Source organism: Merops nubicus, unplaced genomic scaffold (genome assembly GCF_000691845.1).
Source record: "Merops nubicus isolate BGI_N331 unplaced genomic scaffold, ASM69184v1 scaffold24702, whole genome shotgun sequence".
NCBI classification, from domain to species: domain Eukaryota; kingdom Metazoa; phylum Chordata; class Aves; order Coraciiformes; family Meropidae; genus Merops; species Merops nubicus.
The window spans coordinates 13,021-29,211 of record NW_008595969.1 but is presented as its reverse complement, the minus strand read 5'-3'; the positions used below and the strand labels follow the sequence as shown (position 1 = coordinate 29,211).

The window sequence follows — 16,191 nt, the reverse complement described above, 5'->3', positions numbered from 1 at the left end:
AGTTCCTTGCAATCTTGTGTCTTTCTTCTTTAAGCCAGGAATTTGTACAGCATCTTACCTGCCTTCTATTTTTAGTTGTCAGTGGAAGGGTGAGGCAATGTACGTAATTCTCATTACAGTTAATTTAATCCAATTGTGATGTGGATTTAGAGGTATTTAGTAGGTCACAACTGAGTGTGGGCTCTGTCTTTTTCCAGTTACTCTCATAAAGCAGTCGACATTGATAATGTTTTCCACTTCTAAAACCAAGCACATGCATCTAAAGGTGGTGATGTGATTTGGTGCTCATGTTATGCAGATACTTCTGGTCCCTTCCAACCTAAATGATTCTATGATTAGTTGGAAGGAGGGTTCCTGTGTGTTTTGGGTGTTTGTATGTCTTTTGGGTTCACACATCTCATTGGGTATGAGAGACCAGTAAAGACCAGTTGTGGACTAGCTCTGCTCTTTGGGGTTAGCAGAGGGCTTTTGTCTTGTCTTATTTTCTGTTTGAACAAAGCAGCCGCTGTCAGAAACTCGTGACTGATGCTTGTCTGGAGTTGGGTTGTAAGTACAGGCTGATAGAGGTGACCCCTGTCCACCCCTGTCCCCAGGCTGGCACGGCGGGGAGGAGACACCACGTTTGTGTTCTTCATCATATGTGGGGAGTTCAAACACCAGAAAGCACAAATCCTCACAGGGTCCTCTCCCCTGTGGCCTTGTCCGGGGGATCTCGCAGCTCTGGGATTTCCTGCCCCCTTTGCCAGGCTGGGCGCTGCTCAGGGGTGGGCCTGCGGGCCCTGGAATCCGGCTGGCTTTGCCCTCCGCAGTTCAGTCCGTGGATCCAGGCAGCGTTTTCCCTTTGTCCCAGGACATGAGTGGAGCACTGGAGAGTGGACAGGGACTCTGTCCACTCTGTTAGTGCTGGTCCCCAGCGCGGCAGGGCATGGACCGGCTGCCTGGAGGAGAGGGGGTTCTCCAGAGTCCGTGATGCGGGGAGAGCTGGGCTGTGCTCCTTTCCAACTACTGTTTCTCCCCAGAGGTTTTTAGAACAGCCACTCTTAGACTTGTCATGGAATTAAAGAAAACTACCTCCAGGGCGTACAATGCTGCTCTCCTGCTGCCACTTTTCCTCTTATTTTGGGGTAAGTTTTTTTGTCTTCTGTGCCTGATCCTTACCCAGCTGCTATGCAGTCACTTTGAATCAAATCTGTGATCTGCTCTTGTACTGCAAAGGTAACTAAACAAAATGTTACTCTCACAGTTGGATTCGCAGCCTGAAAACTTACCTGGGAGGTAAACAGGCATTCCATTCTAGATATGGCTTTCCTTCTATTTATTTTGTATGTCGTTTTGTCTTTCTCCCTGTACACATGTGTGCATGCATTTATTCACAACAGCTAAACCTGTGTGCACTTCCATGTGACTATTCAGCTATTGTAGTAACCGCTTTCTCAGCTGCAAAGTTCTGAATTTTGTGGTTGTGCCCATACAGAAGAAACGTGGAGCTTTATTTCCATTCTGAATGCTTCAGAAGTACACATAGGCAAAGGAAGAGTGTACCTGGGGGAGTATATACTGGAATTCTGCAAGTTCACATAAAAATGGCTTTGGGCGCCAAAACTCACCCTTGTATACAATTGCTTGTGCTCCCTGAAAGATAGATTTCTCTGCTTCATCTGGAGTGGGTGCCTGGAAATATGCTGGGCCCAGACATCTGGTTTAGTCATCTAGGGATTATAAGGTCATGTCAGGAACATGTCCAGCCTTTTACTGGAAAGTATGATTTGGATTGAACCTGCCTCTTTATCCTGTCCTTGGCACTGCCAGGCCAGTATCTCTATATAAAAGTCCTGTTTGGTTTCCACTGAGCTAGGACAGAAATCATCAATGACATGAAGAAGAGGAGGTAAAAAATGGGCAATATGCAGAAAATACAAAATGCCTTTTCTTTGCTAATAGTTGCTGAATGCTGCATTTGGCATTTTCTTACATTAGTGGGTGAGACTTATGTACTTTTTGAGAGCTGGAGAAAGTTTTCAGCTTCTTTTGATTTCCCAACAGTCTTTTTTTCCCCTCTGAAGCCTCCCAAAATTTCCTTTGCTCTAATCACCTCAGACTATGAATACAAAAGTCAGAATATGTTTGAATTTTTCTCTGATTTTTTTATTTTTCTTCCCCCTTGTACCAGCTTCTTTGTCTGGTGCATTTGCTTCAAGTGCCTGGAATTCCTCTGGCCACGGGGAAGCAGCAGGACCTCTTTTGTATCCAGTAACCATAGCTACTGGTGTGGAGCCTGCACAGCTCGGTGCACGGCCCCCGGGGAGCTGGCTGCTGCTGGGCACTCCTGCTCCACCACTGCGCCCACTGCTTCTCACTCTTTTCTGGAGTAGTGGTTTACTGAGAACGTTGTTTTCGTTTGGAGTGCAGGTGGATGACACGTCCTGATGCAGCCAGCAAAGCCCGAGGCAGTGGGAGTTCCCATGGGCTTTCCACTGCTCCCGTTTTGCAAGGGGAATTCTAGCAGCTTGGAACTCTAGTGAATGGTGGTATTTGTGTGGCACTTGTAGAATTTTAAGGCCATAAGGAATTGCCTTTTCTTGCCCCTGTGAGTCATGTGACTCCTTTTTTATTATAATTTCTCATTGGCTGAGTCTAAATGTTGTTGAAGCACAGAGTGACTAAGTTGTTTGTTCAAAATTTTTGAGAAAATCCTGATTATCCAGATGGCCTGTTGCAAGCTGTAGCCATGAGACCATCCTGCAGCCAGATCCACACTGTCTCCAACTGTTTAAAATAAACTACAGAGGGACAGTGGTACTGACTCTGCCTGTGACTGCAGCTTTGCTGCTGCTGTCTCTGTAATGGGCACAATAGCTCTCAGCTTGATTTGCTGTGTCCTGCAGGAGATTCTGGAGGGCAGAGTGAGCTCGGCTCATTTGTGTTCCCACATCTCTGGCCGGCAATGAGCACAGTAATTCACATACCTTTGGCCTGGAGAGTGCTTTGGATGCCTGTTGGGAGAGGACACAGTGGGACAAGCCTTTCTTCTGGCAGTTTGCTATCTGCTCTAACGCGAGCTCTTGAGATTAGCTCGGACATATGGACAGTGAGTCTGACTCCCTTCAAAACCTGGAGACAAAGAAATACAATCTTTTTGGCTGTTTTGTTGATTGTCAGTATATTTAAATAAGAATTGGAAATTAAAGCTGCTGGCTCAATCTGGTTAACTGAATACACAGGAAACCCCTTGTCTCTGTGTTTGATCTGTGGAAATGGCTGAGAGATCAGAGAATGTGTAAACCCTGAAGGTCGGCTTGGAGGAGTGTTTATTAAGGGAAAATACTGGGGTGTCATAAGCACAGAAGATCAAACAGTTACCATGGCACTATATGCAGTACTATCATAAACCATGGATTTATAGCTCCACTGTTTCCCCAGGTTCTAGAAGCATGCTAATAGGAGCTACACCTTCAAATCTGCTTTAAACCAGTGAACAGATAATGAAAATAAGATAGCTGGCTGCTTGTTCTGTGTCTGGAGTAAATTTAATTCCCTGAAGTGGGATCTCTGAGTAATGGTGTTAATTCCTCTGGCCATAATATTGGCACTGCTCAGCCCTGTGGATTGCTGCCCACCACTGGGGCACCGTTCAGCAATTCACTGGGCAAAGCAGGTGGGAGGGAGCCAGGAAACAGCATTCTGCTTCTTTCAGGGGGTACATACTCTGCATATTTCACAAGGGGAAACAGAGACACATCTTCTTTTGCTTGTCTTACTGGAAATGTAGTGGTCTAGGCCTTTATAAATTCTGTGTACGTACCTCTGGCATGAAAAAGCTGTCACACCAAGACCCTAGCATGCAAATGCTGTGGTTCCACTAACAAAGAAAGCCAACATCAGAAGCAGGCTGGGAAGTGATGAACACACAATATCCATCTAAATGGATATCCAGCCTATTGGGTAGGAAAAACTGCAATCTGAACTCTGCAGGGACTGCACATGAGGGGTTTAAATGAGTAACCAAACTGGTAGATGGCTAAGATACTGGGCTTGTGTGTTTCATCCACCTAAACTCTGCAAGATATATAAAAAGCACTTTTTGTCATAGTGTCATGTCTTTCTTCACAGAGGTTGTCAGATCTGGTGAGCTGATAACCTGAGGTGAGAAGGATGATGTTTAGATTCAGCTGGCAGATAGTATCTCAGCCTGAGTTTTCACTGAGTATCATTTCTCCCTGTTACACTATGGGCACAACCATAAAAAAATTTAAATGGTTGCTATGGAAAAATGAAGAGGAAGAACTTGACTCTGGGGGCCAGGATCTTGAGGGGAATTAATATACCTGATCCTAATGGTGACATCACCTGAGCACAAGACCAAGAAATTCAAACAAAAGCTGACAGGAAGTTGTTGAGTGGAGAGGGAGCAGCTGGTAAATGGGAGCAAGCTCCTTCAGCAGAGCTTCTCCTAACTGCTGTAGAGGTGGTAAACTGCTGCAGCTCGGCAGCTTAGCAGTTGTGATCAAACATTGGTACTTTGGGAAGTTTCCCTTGCCCACGTCCCACTTTCTGATGTTGAATAGACAAGCCCACTGTTAGAGCAGCTGTTGAAGGATGCCCATTGCCATGTGAAACGGGACAAGGAGTACACGTTATGGAGTATTTTGGGCTGGAGGAAAAAACAGTGCCAACCATTAGTATGTCATGAGCTTGTCATTAGTGTCAGAGAATTTCAGGGCCTTGTTTTCCAATGCAGGTATTACTAGGAGCAGGTGCTTTGCTCAGGTTTGGAAAGAATGGGTTTAGTCTCTCTGTGTCAAGGAGGAGATGGGGCTTGTAAAGCCCTAGGATGCATAGAGCCACCTGAAGAGGCCTTGTACACTCCCAGGACAAGTGCACTGAAGGTACTTCCCAAAGAAGGGTTTGGTTTTATTCTGCCCTTAACTTCCATAGCAGATATGCCATCCTTCCAGAGTAGCAAGGGTGGGGAGGAGAGAAGGTGAACAGCATGCAAGCCCCTTTTCAGGCCTGTCCAGTCTTCCTGGTGTGTGGATCCTGGGAACAGGCCATGGTGTGTACCCTGTCACTAATCCTCTACACCGACCAGGGTATGGAAAGATCAGCAGAGGTCAGCAGGGATTTACTAATATAAGCACATGCCTTCCTGTTGTCTTGGAAACAGAACTCTCGGGTCCTTTATTCAGAGTTCATTTTGTAGTTGTGTTACTCTGATACTTGGGTCTGAGGGGTTCCCTTTCTACCCTTGGCCTCAGGATCTTTCTCTAGCTGGAAATGTGCTGGGGTGACCAGGAGCAGCATGGCTTTGGAGCATCTGTGGTTTAGGAACTTCAGGATTCCTCCAGCTCAGTGACTACTGCGCTGCCACTGGAGGCTGCTGCTGGGAAGCCTCCTTTTCTCACCTCCTGTTCTCACCTCTGGCTTGTGAATTCTTTTTTCCAGTTGTAGTGAGTAGGGCAGGTGAAATACAACTGAAGGAAGTGTCTTTCTCCACAAGCCTGCAGTGCCCTTTTGCAAAAGGGGTTAGTCATAGGGAGCAAGATCTGAAATAGCACGGAAGTCAAGGAGCTCAGTAACAAATCCAGGCACAAAAGGTACTTAATTCATCAGGACAGAGTCAATTGTGGAAACATACAAAAATAGTCATAATAGTCTTTTCCCAACGTGTAGCAGTAAAACAAGAGGAGAATATGGCAGAGTCCTGCCTGTTGCAACTTGCTTAACACAAAACAAAAGTGCTACACTAGGAGCTGCAGCATGTGAGCTCTTTTCTGACTGGGAGTCCCTCCCTGTGGCAGCTTCCTGAGGAGCAGAGTGCACGTCCCCTTAACTCCACTCAGTTCATGCCACGGGGAAGCACTGTTGGGCATATGTGTAGTGTGGTTACACCTTAAAAGCATTGCAGCTTCAGTCTGGTGTTCTACATCCTCTGCTCTTCTGTCATTTTTTAAAACTGGACTGTGGGTAATGTGAATTGTGCTGATTGTGCTGATTTTCTGGGAGAGAGAAGCTGAAGGGATGAGAAAAGTTACAGGTTATATTCTCATATGCAGACTTGATGTTCATCTGTTTGTCATCCTGTTGTCTCAGAAAGCCCTGCTTTTGACTGACCCAAAGACAGGAAACACACTATTCCTTTTATTATTAATGTTCCCATAACTAGTCTGGGTACAGACTGAGGTCCGGTGCCACTCTAGAGCCTACTTCTTATATTGTTCCATTGGAATTACATTAAATATCATTTTAAAGTCCCACATTAATTAGTTGTCAAAGTTGTCCTTCAGTATGACAGAAACAAGTTGATCTCTGGGCTGATGACCCCAGTGCTGCTACTTGCTGAAACTTCTCTGTTGAAATTTTAAGTGACCATCAAGAGCACCTTTAAGGTGGTCACTGCTGAGTATCTTCCATGAGGTCAGGGGGATCCCCAGCTTGAGGGCACCCAGCCTCTATCACAGCTTCCCAAGACTTTGAAAAAGCAAACTTGTGAAAAGCAAAACCCAAAAGATGGAAGCCAGTGAGTAATGCTAGAGCAGCATCTCACAAGCAGTGAAATAAAATGACTGAAGCTCCTTGTCCTGTGTATTATCTTAGCAATTCACAATTGGTCTTTATTAAACCTTCTCCAGCAGTGCTAGCACAATGTCAGGATGGAGAGGGGAGGCTCTGAAAGAAGTTACTTCAGTGCAACTCCTGTTGTGGGGGAAATTAGCACTGGGGTTTCACAACACGTGTGAGATAATGGAGAACAGACAAAGTTGAGGAGGTTGGTTGGTTTGTTTTGTGTTGTTTTGTTTTTTAAAAAAAGACAGAAACCTTGCTACAGCTGAGAACCTCCTCCCACACTGTCTTTATCAGTTCCCACAACTCTCTGCCAGTGCAGTGCAACAGCATCTTGCCTCAGTTTGCTGAAGTAAGAGATTCCTCAGGATTCTTTGGGAGAGAGACATGGAACTGCTGCCAGGGCATCTCAGATTGCCCAGCATCTCACTCCTGTTTTCTCTTTTTATGACTAGAAAACTCACTGTTGCAACTGCCCTTTGACAGGGTCACTTAGTAAAGGTATAAAGTATAAAATTATTAAAGCCAGTTTAGACAAAAGCCTGATAGTGCAACTTGCTTGCCTTAAAGTAATACAAAAGGTCACAAACCTCATCTTCTAGGAAAAGTCTTTGTCAGCTCCCTTTAAAGTGTAAAACCAGACCTGTCCTGACAGAGCTCAGTGAACGCTTTATATGGGACTCTGTTAGCCTTTGAAGTTCCTCCTAATCCACTCCTAAATGCCTGGACTGTGTTCTTCAAAGAAACTGTAGTCTTCTCCAGTTTCATTTTGGAGGAGAATTGCAGGATGGCATGACTGTAATGTATTTTTAGTGTTTTTTCCACTTACAAACATCACTGACTCATATTCTTCTTGTGAAACGTCAAGGAAAAATCCTGACTGTTGTCCTTCATGCAGCACAGCTACTTCTGTGGAAACTTACAAACTCTTGTCATTCAGTGACTTCTTTGACACTGTTTTCATGAAACAACCTACTTTGAATTACATGTTTTCATGGTATATTGTGCAGCAGGAAAAGTTAATGTATTCTTTATGCTTATTAGCATTTGGTGCATATTCATATGCTGTTCAAATTCTTATAATAATCTGTTCTAAAACTGAGAGGAATTTTTTTGAATGCCCTAGGACTGATGGTTGAACATAACAAGCGCAGAGGTGAGAATGTCCTGTGTGTCCTCTCTCCAGCTGGGTGGTGGCCTAGGCCTGTGAGACCCACTTTGTACACTGAGTTCTTAGATTCTGCTTTTAACTTCCTGGTGACGTCGCAGGTGTTGTACTCACTTCCCACTGCTGAAATCTCCCTTCTGACATCACTCTGCAGCAAATTCTGTTTTCAAGTAGTGTCTCCTCTGTGGGCTGATTTAGCCAGAAGTTCAGCACTGCCACTGAAGGGCCATCAGGCTTACACTGTGTTTACACACGGGCAGCTTTGTCCTTCTCTAATATTCCAGTGTTAGTATCGGCTTGCTGTGGACAGGGGAGTTTGTGATATAATCTTGGAGCTCATGTTGTTAAGACGCCTGTGACCTCTGCTGAGTAGGGCAAACACGTGAGTAATTTTCTGCACCCTGCATTTCACAGAATACTTTGAAGTTATTTAAGTATTGTTTCACTTCTTGTGATTCACACTGCACTCTTCTCAGCCTGCTCTGTGCATGCCTTAGGAGCAATGCTGTGTTACTTCAGGATCTTTGTTCCAAAAAAGAAACCTTTTCCTCCAAAATGCAGGCCTGCTGAAGGCATCATTTTTAGACGTAACTAAGGTAACATTTGGTCATAGAAAGTAGCTAAAGCTAATGCAGTAACAGTGCAGGAATTCAGCTGTTCTCTGTGCAGCCCTGTACATAACTAGTTACCACAGATGATGAGTACATGTAACTAGTTAACCACTGACACTGTTGGTGATCAGAGGGAGTTTAGAGGTGGTTGGAGTTCTGCTAATACTATGTGTCCTCAAGTTCATGTGTGACTACAGGGCCATGTATTTATCACCAAACCTTTTTGTAATGGACAGGCATTAATGACTAATACAGATTATTGAGCACTGCAGTCATGTGATGAACCAAAACAGAAGGTACAAAAAGGTATGTCTGCTGTGAGGGAGTGTTGGAGCAGACAGGAAATCGCAAAGGGATTTGATGTTTATCTGCAAGAAGCATTTATACTGTCTACTTATAATGAAAGCAGAAAACTAAGCACAAAGCCTTTGAAATGGCTTTGGCCCATCTACACTAGCAGTGCTTGGTGATTCTGTTGAAATGGGAATTTCTTTGCAGATGGAGTCTGCTGCAAATCAGAGGAGTCCTGAACATGCAGTAGATCTGGTCTCTTGTTTTTTTTTTTTTTATCATAGACTGTGCTCCTGGCCTGTGGAAAGCACAGGCTGGGGCTGGGTACTCATTAAGTGTACAAAGGCTCATGTCTCCTGCCTAGTAAAGCTCTTTTACGAATAGTTTCCTGGGTTCCCACTCTTAATTGCCACAGAGATTCCAGGCAGATTCCGTCATCCTTGTTTTCTGCCTGACTGGGAATGTGAGAATAAAAGGGTTGATGGCAGAATAATGGGATTGCTGGACAGTGCAATGCTCAGCAGCTCTCCCCAGCGTCACATGAGAGAGGAAGGGAGGGGTGGGCGTAGGGATGATGCTGGGAAGAGAAAGGGTTGTCTAAATCCCTGAGCACCCTCCCCCCCATCAACACTGCCTCTTCAAAGAAGACTTAGAAACACTATGGTCTTTTGGTGGGAGGAATATGGGGGAGGTCAGGGCAGGGGCAGGCTTTTGTGAACCGAAGTCCACTATAAATCCCTTTCAGGCCCTGAAGTCGGATGCCTCCACCTCCAGGTACAAAGAGACTGAGGAGCTGATGGGGCTGTGAGTTGACAGAAAACCACTGACACAGATTAACTACAGGGTGTGTAGAAGGCGCACTGGAGCAAGGCAGAAATGACCAAAAATGGGCTGGGATAATGATGGCACGAATGAGAGAATGTGTAAGGTCAGCTGAGAAGTGATGCTGTGGGGTGCGATCCTGGCAGATCCTTAGCATGGAGCTTGGCACGTGAGAGGTTCCTCAGCTCTCAGTAACGCTGTGAGGGCCAGGGATGGTGATGTGGCAGTGTCAGAGGAGCTGCCTGCACTCCACCTGCAGTTCTGTGGAGCTTCTCAGAGACAGATTCCTGTTGCGAGCTGGCCCACGGTACAGAAGGCAGCAATAAGGGCAGAGAGGTGCTTACACAGAGGCATCTAAACCCAAGGTTATGTGCTGGTGATTGCCTGGCTTCTGTGCTAGGCAAAGGCAGGATTGTCTCACCAGAAGCCGTAGCTATGTCTCAGATGCCATTTGCTATCTCATGAGCTGTACCTCTGCTTTGTGGCCATTTTTCATAGATAAGTCATTGGCTACAACAGTCCTTTGTGGTGTGGAATTTAGGTGGGCAGTCTCTGAACTGTATGTGGAGACTGGTGGAAGAGCTTTCCTATATATTTCCCAGGGCTATGAATGCCAACTAACAAAAAGTCTCTTTTCTCAACAGGAACTTCATACTCTGAAAATGATGGTGGCTGTTCCTCGTCCCCATGCCAAAACGGTGGGACCTGTAAAGATCTGGAAGAGGGCTACGAGTGCATCTGCCCCGTGGCACCCGTAGCCTACAGCGGCACGAACTGTGACGCGCTCTATGACGCGTGCAGTGAACACAAGTGTCCTGCCCATGGGATTTGTGTCGGGACTCCAGGACTCCTGGAATATGAGTGCGTCTGTATGCCTGGCTTCACAGGTATTGATTGTACCGTTAATGTTAATGAGTGTGAGAGCAACCCCTGTAAAGACCCTCGTTTTGAATGTGTAGATAGTGTAAATGGCTACACCTGTAAATGCCAAACAGGACTGAATGGAGAAGGCTGCCAAACAGAAAGCTCTGTGTGCTCTAGCCACCCCTGCCTAAATAACGGGACGTGTGTCGAGGGTCCTGGGGACTATACCTGCGTCTGCCAGCCTGGCTTCACCGGGGCCAACTGCAGAGACAACATTGATGAGTGCGCCTCGAAGCCCTGCCAGAACGGAGCCATCTGCCGGGACAGGGTGGATGGGTATGGCTGTTTCTGTGTGCCGGGCTTCCAAGGATACAACTGTGAGATAGACATCAACGAGTGTGCGTCCCGGCCCTGTAGGAACAATGGCACCTGCCTGAATGAGATGGATCGCTATGTGTGCGAGTGCGCCCCCGGCTACACAGGTACCGCTCCCCTCGGGTGCTGGGTCCCGTCCCGCTCGCGTGGCGCCGCCCTCTGGCGGGGCCTGTCCCGGGCAGCTCCCGCCCCACAGCCAGGAGACTGGACCCCTCCTGCACAGCTCGTGTTTCCGGAGCGTTTGCTCCCCTGTGTGAGTCCCCGTGCAGGGCTCGGGGCGTCCAGGCAGCCCTCGAGGCTTGGCTTCCATGGGGGGGGGGGGTGTGGTGTGGATGTTGAGAGACATGGATCTGAGGGTGGAAACGGGTGGGCTGTCTGAGACTTGAGCACTAGCTACAAGGTAGGTGTGATTAGCTGTCAGTGTGAAATCACAGGAAATACACGAGGAAAGGGGTTTAGTGCCAGGAAGTGCATACGTTGGGTTTTCAGGTACAACTTAGCTCTGCCTCCCTGGCCTGCAGTTCTTTGTCCTGCAGGAGTTCCCTGAGGGAAGCAGTCTTTGGAGGAAAGTGGCTTTCAGCTGGAGATTCCTTTTCCAGTTCTCTCACACGTGGCGGATGTTTTTTGGCATGTGACAGAAATATCTCTTTTTTGGTGCATCTGTGCTAATGGTGACTCAGAGTAATCTACACCTGCGAGTTATCTGTGAGGGAGGTGGTGGGAGGGGTCTCTTGAGGGAGGTGGTGGGAGAGGGTTCTGCTTTCAGCAGCCGTGCTTATCAGTGTGGAATGCAGCTGCACTGCACCCATGGCTGCCTGGTACCACCTAGCACGTGAACTTTCTCAGCCTCCCTCGTTGTCACAGTCTGAAGTGTTTGAAGAGTTAGGTTGCTGTGAAGGAATGCTGCTGATTACCAGTGGAATGAGGAGAAGTTACAACATCAGGAATGCAGTCCCTGATGCTGACTCACTCTGATAAAAATGGACAGAGATGAAGGAGGAAAAGAGCAGAATTTCTGTGTAGGCCTTAGGTTTTGCTACTGATTTTGAGTATCAAGCATAATTCTGTCTTTGTAAATGAGTGTCTTTTTTATCTTTATGCTGAAGTCTCAGTTTGGGATTGTGAGATTCCCCTGTCAAGGAAGTGATAAAATGACCCAAGAAGCTGGAGGAGTTTGTTGTGCTCCAAGTTATTCTGATGCCAAATATGAGGCTTTGCTTTGTGATCCAGTGCTTCATCCAGAGGTTCGAGCACCTTTGGCTAGCAAGGCTGGGTTGTTTCCTGGCACTGGCAGCTGGAATTTGGGTGAAGGAAGTTTTGTGTGGGTATTGACGGGTTTGAACCAGCAGATTAGGGGGCCCACATTCCATCAGGATTAGGATGGCCATGGGCACTCTGTGGTCAGCATTTGCCAAGAAGGGCAGATTAGATGGATTGGCAGGTGCCACTCTAGTGACTAAGGTTTGGAGGTGATGCCAGGCCATGGACAGCTCACAGAGATGGAACATAGTATGGGAAAGTAGTTGCATGGAAGTTGCACAAGAGGGCTAGTTCTGCCAGGGAAAGCTGAAACTTTGGACCAAAAATACATGACTTACTGTTATTCTTGACTAATAGCATTGGAGCTAACCATTAATTTTTAATAGCATTTTGTAATAAAATTACTTACTACTATCTAGTGTCACTGTAATTAGAGTTTTGCACTGCTTTAATGCTGTTTTCCTAGGTAACTCAAAGCAAGTTCCAAATATTATTTAAACAAATGGAACAATGTTTTGGAGCAGCAGGTAGAGATCACTTTTCCCATACACAAAATGCAGCTGCCTCTGATGTAGAACACTGGATCTGATTAATAGCAACGCAACACAAGTGAAGAGTACCATGTCTAACTAAAACTGTAAGAGCTATATCATATATAGAAGTTTAAATAACACTGACTAGCAGCATGATTCTTCTCTGCCCATCCCTGTCCTCCCTGCCCACACAGGATCCCAAACCTAAACAGCTATTAGATTTTTAAGAACTGTATGTAAGATAAAGATTTTCCCTCTTCCTCAGCAAATGGATGATATTTGTGAAGTGCTGACAGATTGGCTACTTAAGCAAACCTGAATGAATGAGGCTAAAGTTTTACAAATACTGGAAACTATTTCTAATTTTGATAGAAGGCTAAAATCTAAAAGTCTAGACAAAATAATTTTGTTTGCAAACAAAAATCAAAGGTTCTAATTTGTAAGAATCATGTGATCATGTAAGGTTCATAGCCTTCCAATGGCAAAATCAGAACAGATCACTCTGCTAGCCAGTTTGGGTTGATAACATGGTTTTTATGATTCCAGCTCAGAAGCCCAGGCAGCACAGCTATACGTTTCTGGATTTGTAACACAGATATTTCTCTGTTTTGTAACAAAGGTGTGAACTGTGATGCTGAAATAGATGAATGTGCTTCAGACCCTTGCCAGAATGGGGCCTTGTGCCATGATCACGTTGGGTTCTACACCTGCACCTGTGCACCAGGTTACCAAGGGATCCACTGTGAGGAAGACATCGATGAATGTGAGAGCCAACCATGCCAGCACAATGGGACGTGTCATGACCTCATTAACGGGTGAGAAATTGGGGATGTTTGGGCAATTAGATAACAGGACTGATCTAAGGGTCTACTTAGTGTAACCTGTGAAAATCTGAGTAGAAACTGGGGGTGGGGATGTTAGATTTACTTAAATGTACATCCCAGTGGTCCCAGTGACAGTAACTGAGAGTGATTTATGGCAGTGAGAGGGCCCCTCCCAATAGCAGAACTCCTAGGATGCATAAAGAGCACCAGGAAAAGATTCCTGTTACTGCTTCCAGCTGACATATCAGCTACAAAGGGAAGTGGCTTGCAGAACATGAACAGCAAAGGCAACTGCTGAGGACGTACCTGTGTGTCTGAATTCACCTTTTCACAGGTAATGCATGAACTCAGAGAGTGCTGAGGGCTGTCTGCTCTGTCACCAGCCTGGCATGTCTGTGCAGATGGAACTGCCTTTTTCCTCTACCCCATCAGTGGGTGTGAGGACTGACAGCTTAGCTGTGTTTGATCTCTCCTCATACTGGGCTTTGCAGTCAAATTAAGAGTTCACACATTGCTCTGTTTTGCTGCCCCACAGCTACCATTGTGACTGCAGTGAGACAGGCTTCGAGGGGGACCACTGTGAGCTGGACATCCTGGAGTGTGCCTCTCAGCCCTGTCTGAACAATGCCACGTGTGTGGAGGGGATCAAAAGCTACAGCTGTGCCTGCTGGCCAGGTAGGTTAGAAATCTGTTTTGCTATGCTGGCATGTGGATACCCAGTGATGGAGAGCACAGGCTAACGTGCTGTGTTGGAGAAGTAAAGAATTAATGATTGTACTGCATGGTCCTGTGGGATTTTTTTGTCGTTTGAAACAGTCAGGCTGCCACTGCTGCCCTTTGCAGGCCATCCCAAGGTTCAGTTGACCTGTTTCTCAACCATAAAATTGTCTTTCTCTTTTCTGCCTTTTCCTTCATGTGTTTTTCTCTCATGAAGTAATGCTTTCCTGCAAACTGATTATTTGCCTCCTGCATTGGGCATGGTGGAGAAAGCAGAGGAGCCTGGCACTGCCTGCTAGACCAGCTGCAGTGTCTTCTGGGTCTTACTCTCCCCTGCAAGGCAGCCACAGCCTTTGGGGGACTGGTTCAGTGAAGCTGTGCGTGCTGTTGACGCTGTGTCTGGCAGGTTACACGGGGCAGCACTGTGAGGAGGATGAGGATGAGTGTGCAGCAGCTCCCTGTCACAACGGAGGGCTCTGCTACCAGCGCTCCCACCCAGCCCACTACGGAACACGCCCGGACTTCCCCAGTAACTTCAGCTACAGCCAAGCAGCTGGTTTCCTCTGTTGGTGCCAGCCAGGCTTTACAGGTGAGCTATGCAGGAACTGGTCATCCTGCCTGCACCTAGTAGCTGCTGCGTGGTTTGAGTAGACAGGAACTGGGCAATGTTACCTGTGCAACAAAAATCGCTGGAACTTCAGAGGGGGCAGCAGCCTGGTGCATCAGGAACGTGCTTCTGTTCACAGACCCTAAGAATACCCTGCAGGCAGCTGCCTGACTGTCATTCTCTGTCCAGCAAGCCTGTCCCAGGGCTGAGGCACCAGCCTCTGCACTTTCCAAGTGCTTTAATGAATGCCCTCTGGCTATGCAGATGCCAAGGTGATTTCTCTTTGTCAGTCTCTCATACATATGGGAGAATTCATCCCTACAGGGTATCTGTGAAACTCCTTTTCAGAGGAAACTAATTCCCTAGAATCCCACATAACTATCCTAGGTGTTTCCTTGATGAAACTATTCTCATGACAGCAACCCTATAATCAGAGTGGGTAGGAGGAGGGGGAGTTCTTGATATCTGTCTCGGAGCTAGAAGCTCTGTGGATGTTCAGCTGAAATATCACCCTTTCCCTGGTTTATAGATGTGTAAAAAAGGCTGGATTTAACAGCTGGGGAGATTCCCTCATAGGAGGGGCTCAATAATAGTTCATTCTTTTTTGAGAAAAAAATGAGAGTTTGGTCCACTACTGCACAGGTGGGAATGGTTCAGAAGGTTCTAATGCTGACACTACTCACTTTCATGACACTGGAAAATCATTTGACCTTCCTGCACTTCATTTCCCCTGTTTCAGTGATAGTATTTGTTTTGCCAGAGTGTCTGGAGACATGTGCTATAGTTCAAGAAGATGACAAAAAAGAAGTGCAAAAACATAGGTGTCATTCAGGTTCTTTCCTTCACTGACAGGATGTGCATTAAGGTGGGTGTTTGTGGTTTTGCTTCCCAGGGGAGACCTGTGTTACCAACATTGACGAGTGTGAGTCCCAGCCCTGTCAGAACGGAGGGCTCTGCGTGGACCTCACCAACGGCTTCCTTTGTCACTGCCCAGCAGGTTATTCAGGTAACGCTGGGGAGGGGGCTGGGATCCCATCCTGCTGCATTACTGCAGGGCTGAGGTGCACCGTGGGGACTGTGGCAGTAGTGCAGCTGGATGTCTGCAGTTCAGGGCTCAAATGCCATGGGAACACTATGTGATTTTGGTCAGGGAACTTGATACAGGCTGTGAATTAGATTTTGAGACAGAAGATCAACTGTGTAGAAGAATCTGGACCAGTATATCTAGGAGATCTGTGTCCTGGAGTGAAAGTTCACTGGAGGAACTGTGGGAGTTCTTTTAGACACATACTATGAAGGTGAACAAAACCAGCCTTCAAATAAAAACAGGGTGCTTAAGATTCTAGTTGTCACAAGCTACTGCCTGTAGCAGACAGGCTTACCAGCACATAAGCCATCTGTAAAACATCTCCATTCCCTAACACCCCTGGATGATAAGAGTCAGCAATCTCTGGCTGAAGGCAGTAATCTGCTGTGTGAGGAGGTCAGAAGGTCTTTGTGGTGTGAGCAAACGAAGCCTTCTCTGTTTACAAGGGAATGGTGTGTCTGGATTCTTACA

At 46.5% G+C, this 16,191-nt stretch overlaps 1 protein-coding gene across 1 annotated transcript in view; it reads left to right on the top strand.

Moving 5' to 3' along the window:
* Positions 1-961: 961 nt before the first annotated feature.
* Positions 962-16,191, top strand: part of CRB2 (crumbs family member 2) — a gene marked incomplete at its 3' end in the record, with an annotated part of 28,244 nt that continues 13,014 nt past the window's right edge. The window contains exons 1-6 of the mRNA XM_008936251.1: positions 962-1,124; positions 10,098-10,799; positions 13,105-13,300; positions 13,845-13,984; positions 14,433-14,615; positions 15,526-15,639. Of these exons, the coding sequence (XP_008934499.1) occupies positions 1,052-1,124; positions 10,098-10,799; positions 13,105-13,300; positions 13,845-13,984; positions 14,433-14,615; positions 15,526-15,639 (1,408 nt within the window). The remainder of the gene's footprint in view (positions 1,125-10,097; positions 10,800-13,104; positions 13,301-13,844; positions 13,985-14,432; positions 14,616-15,525; positions 15,640-16,191) is intronic.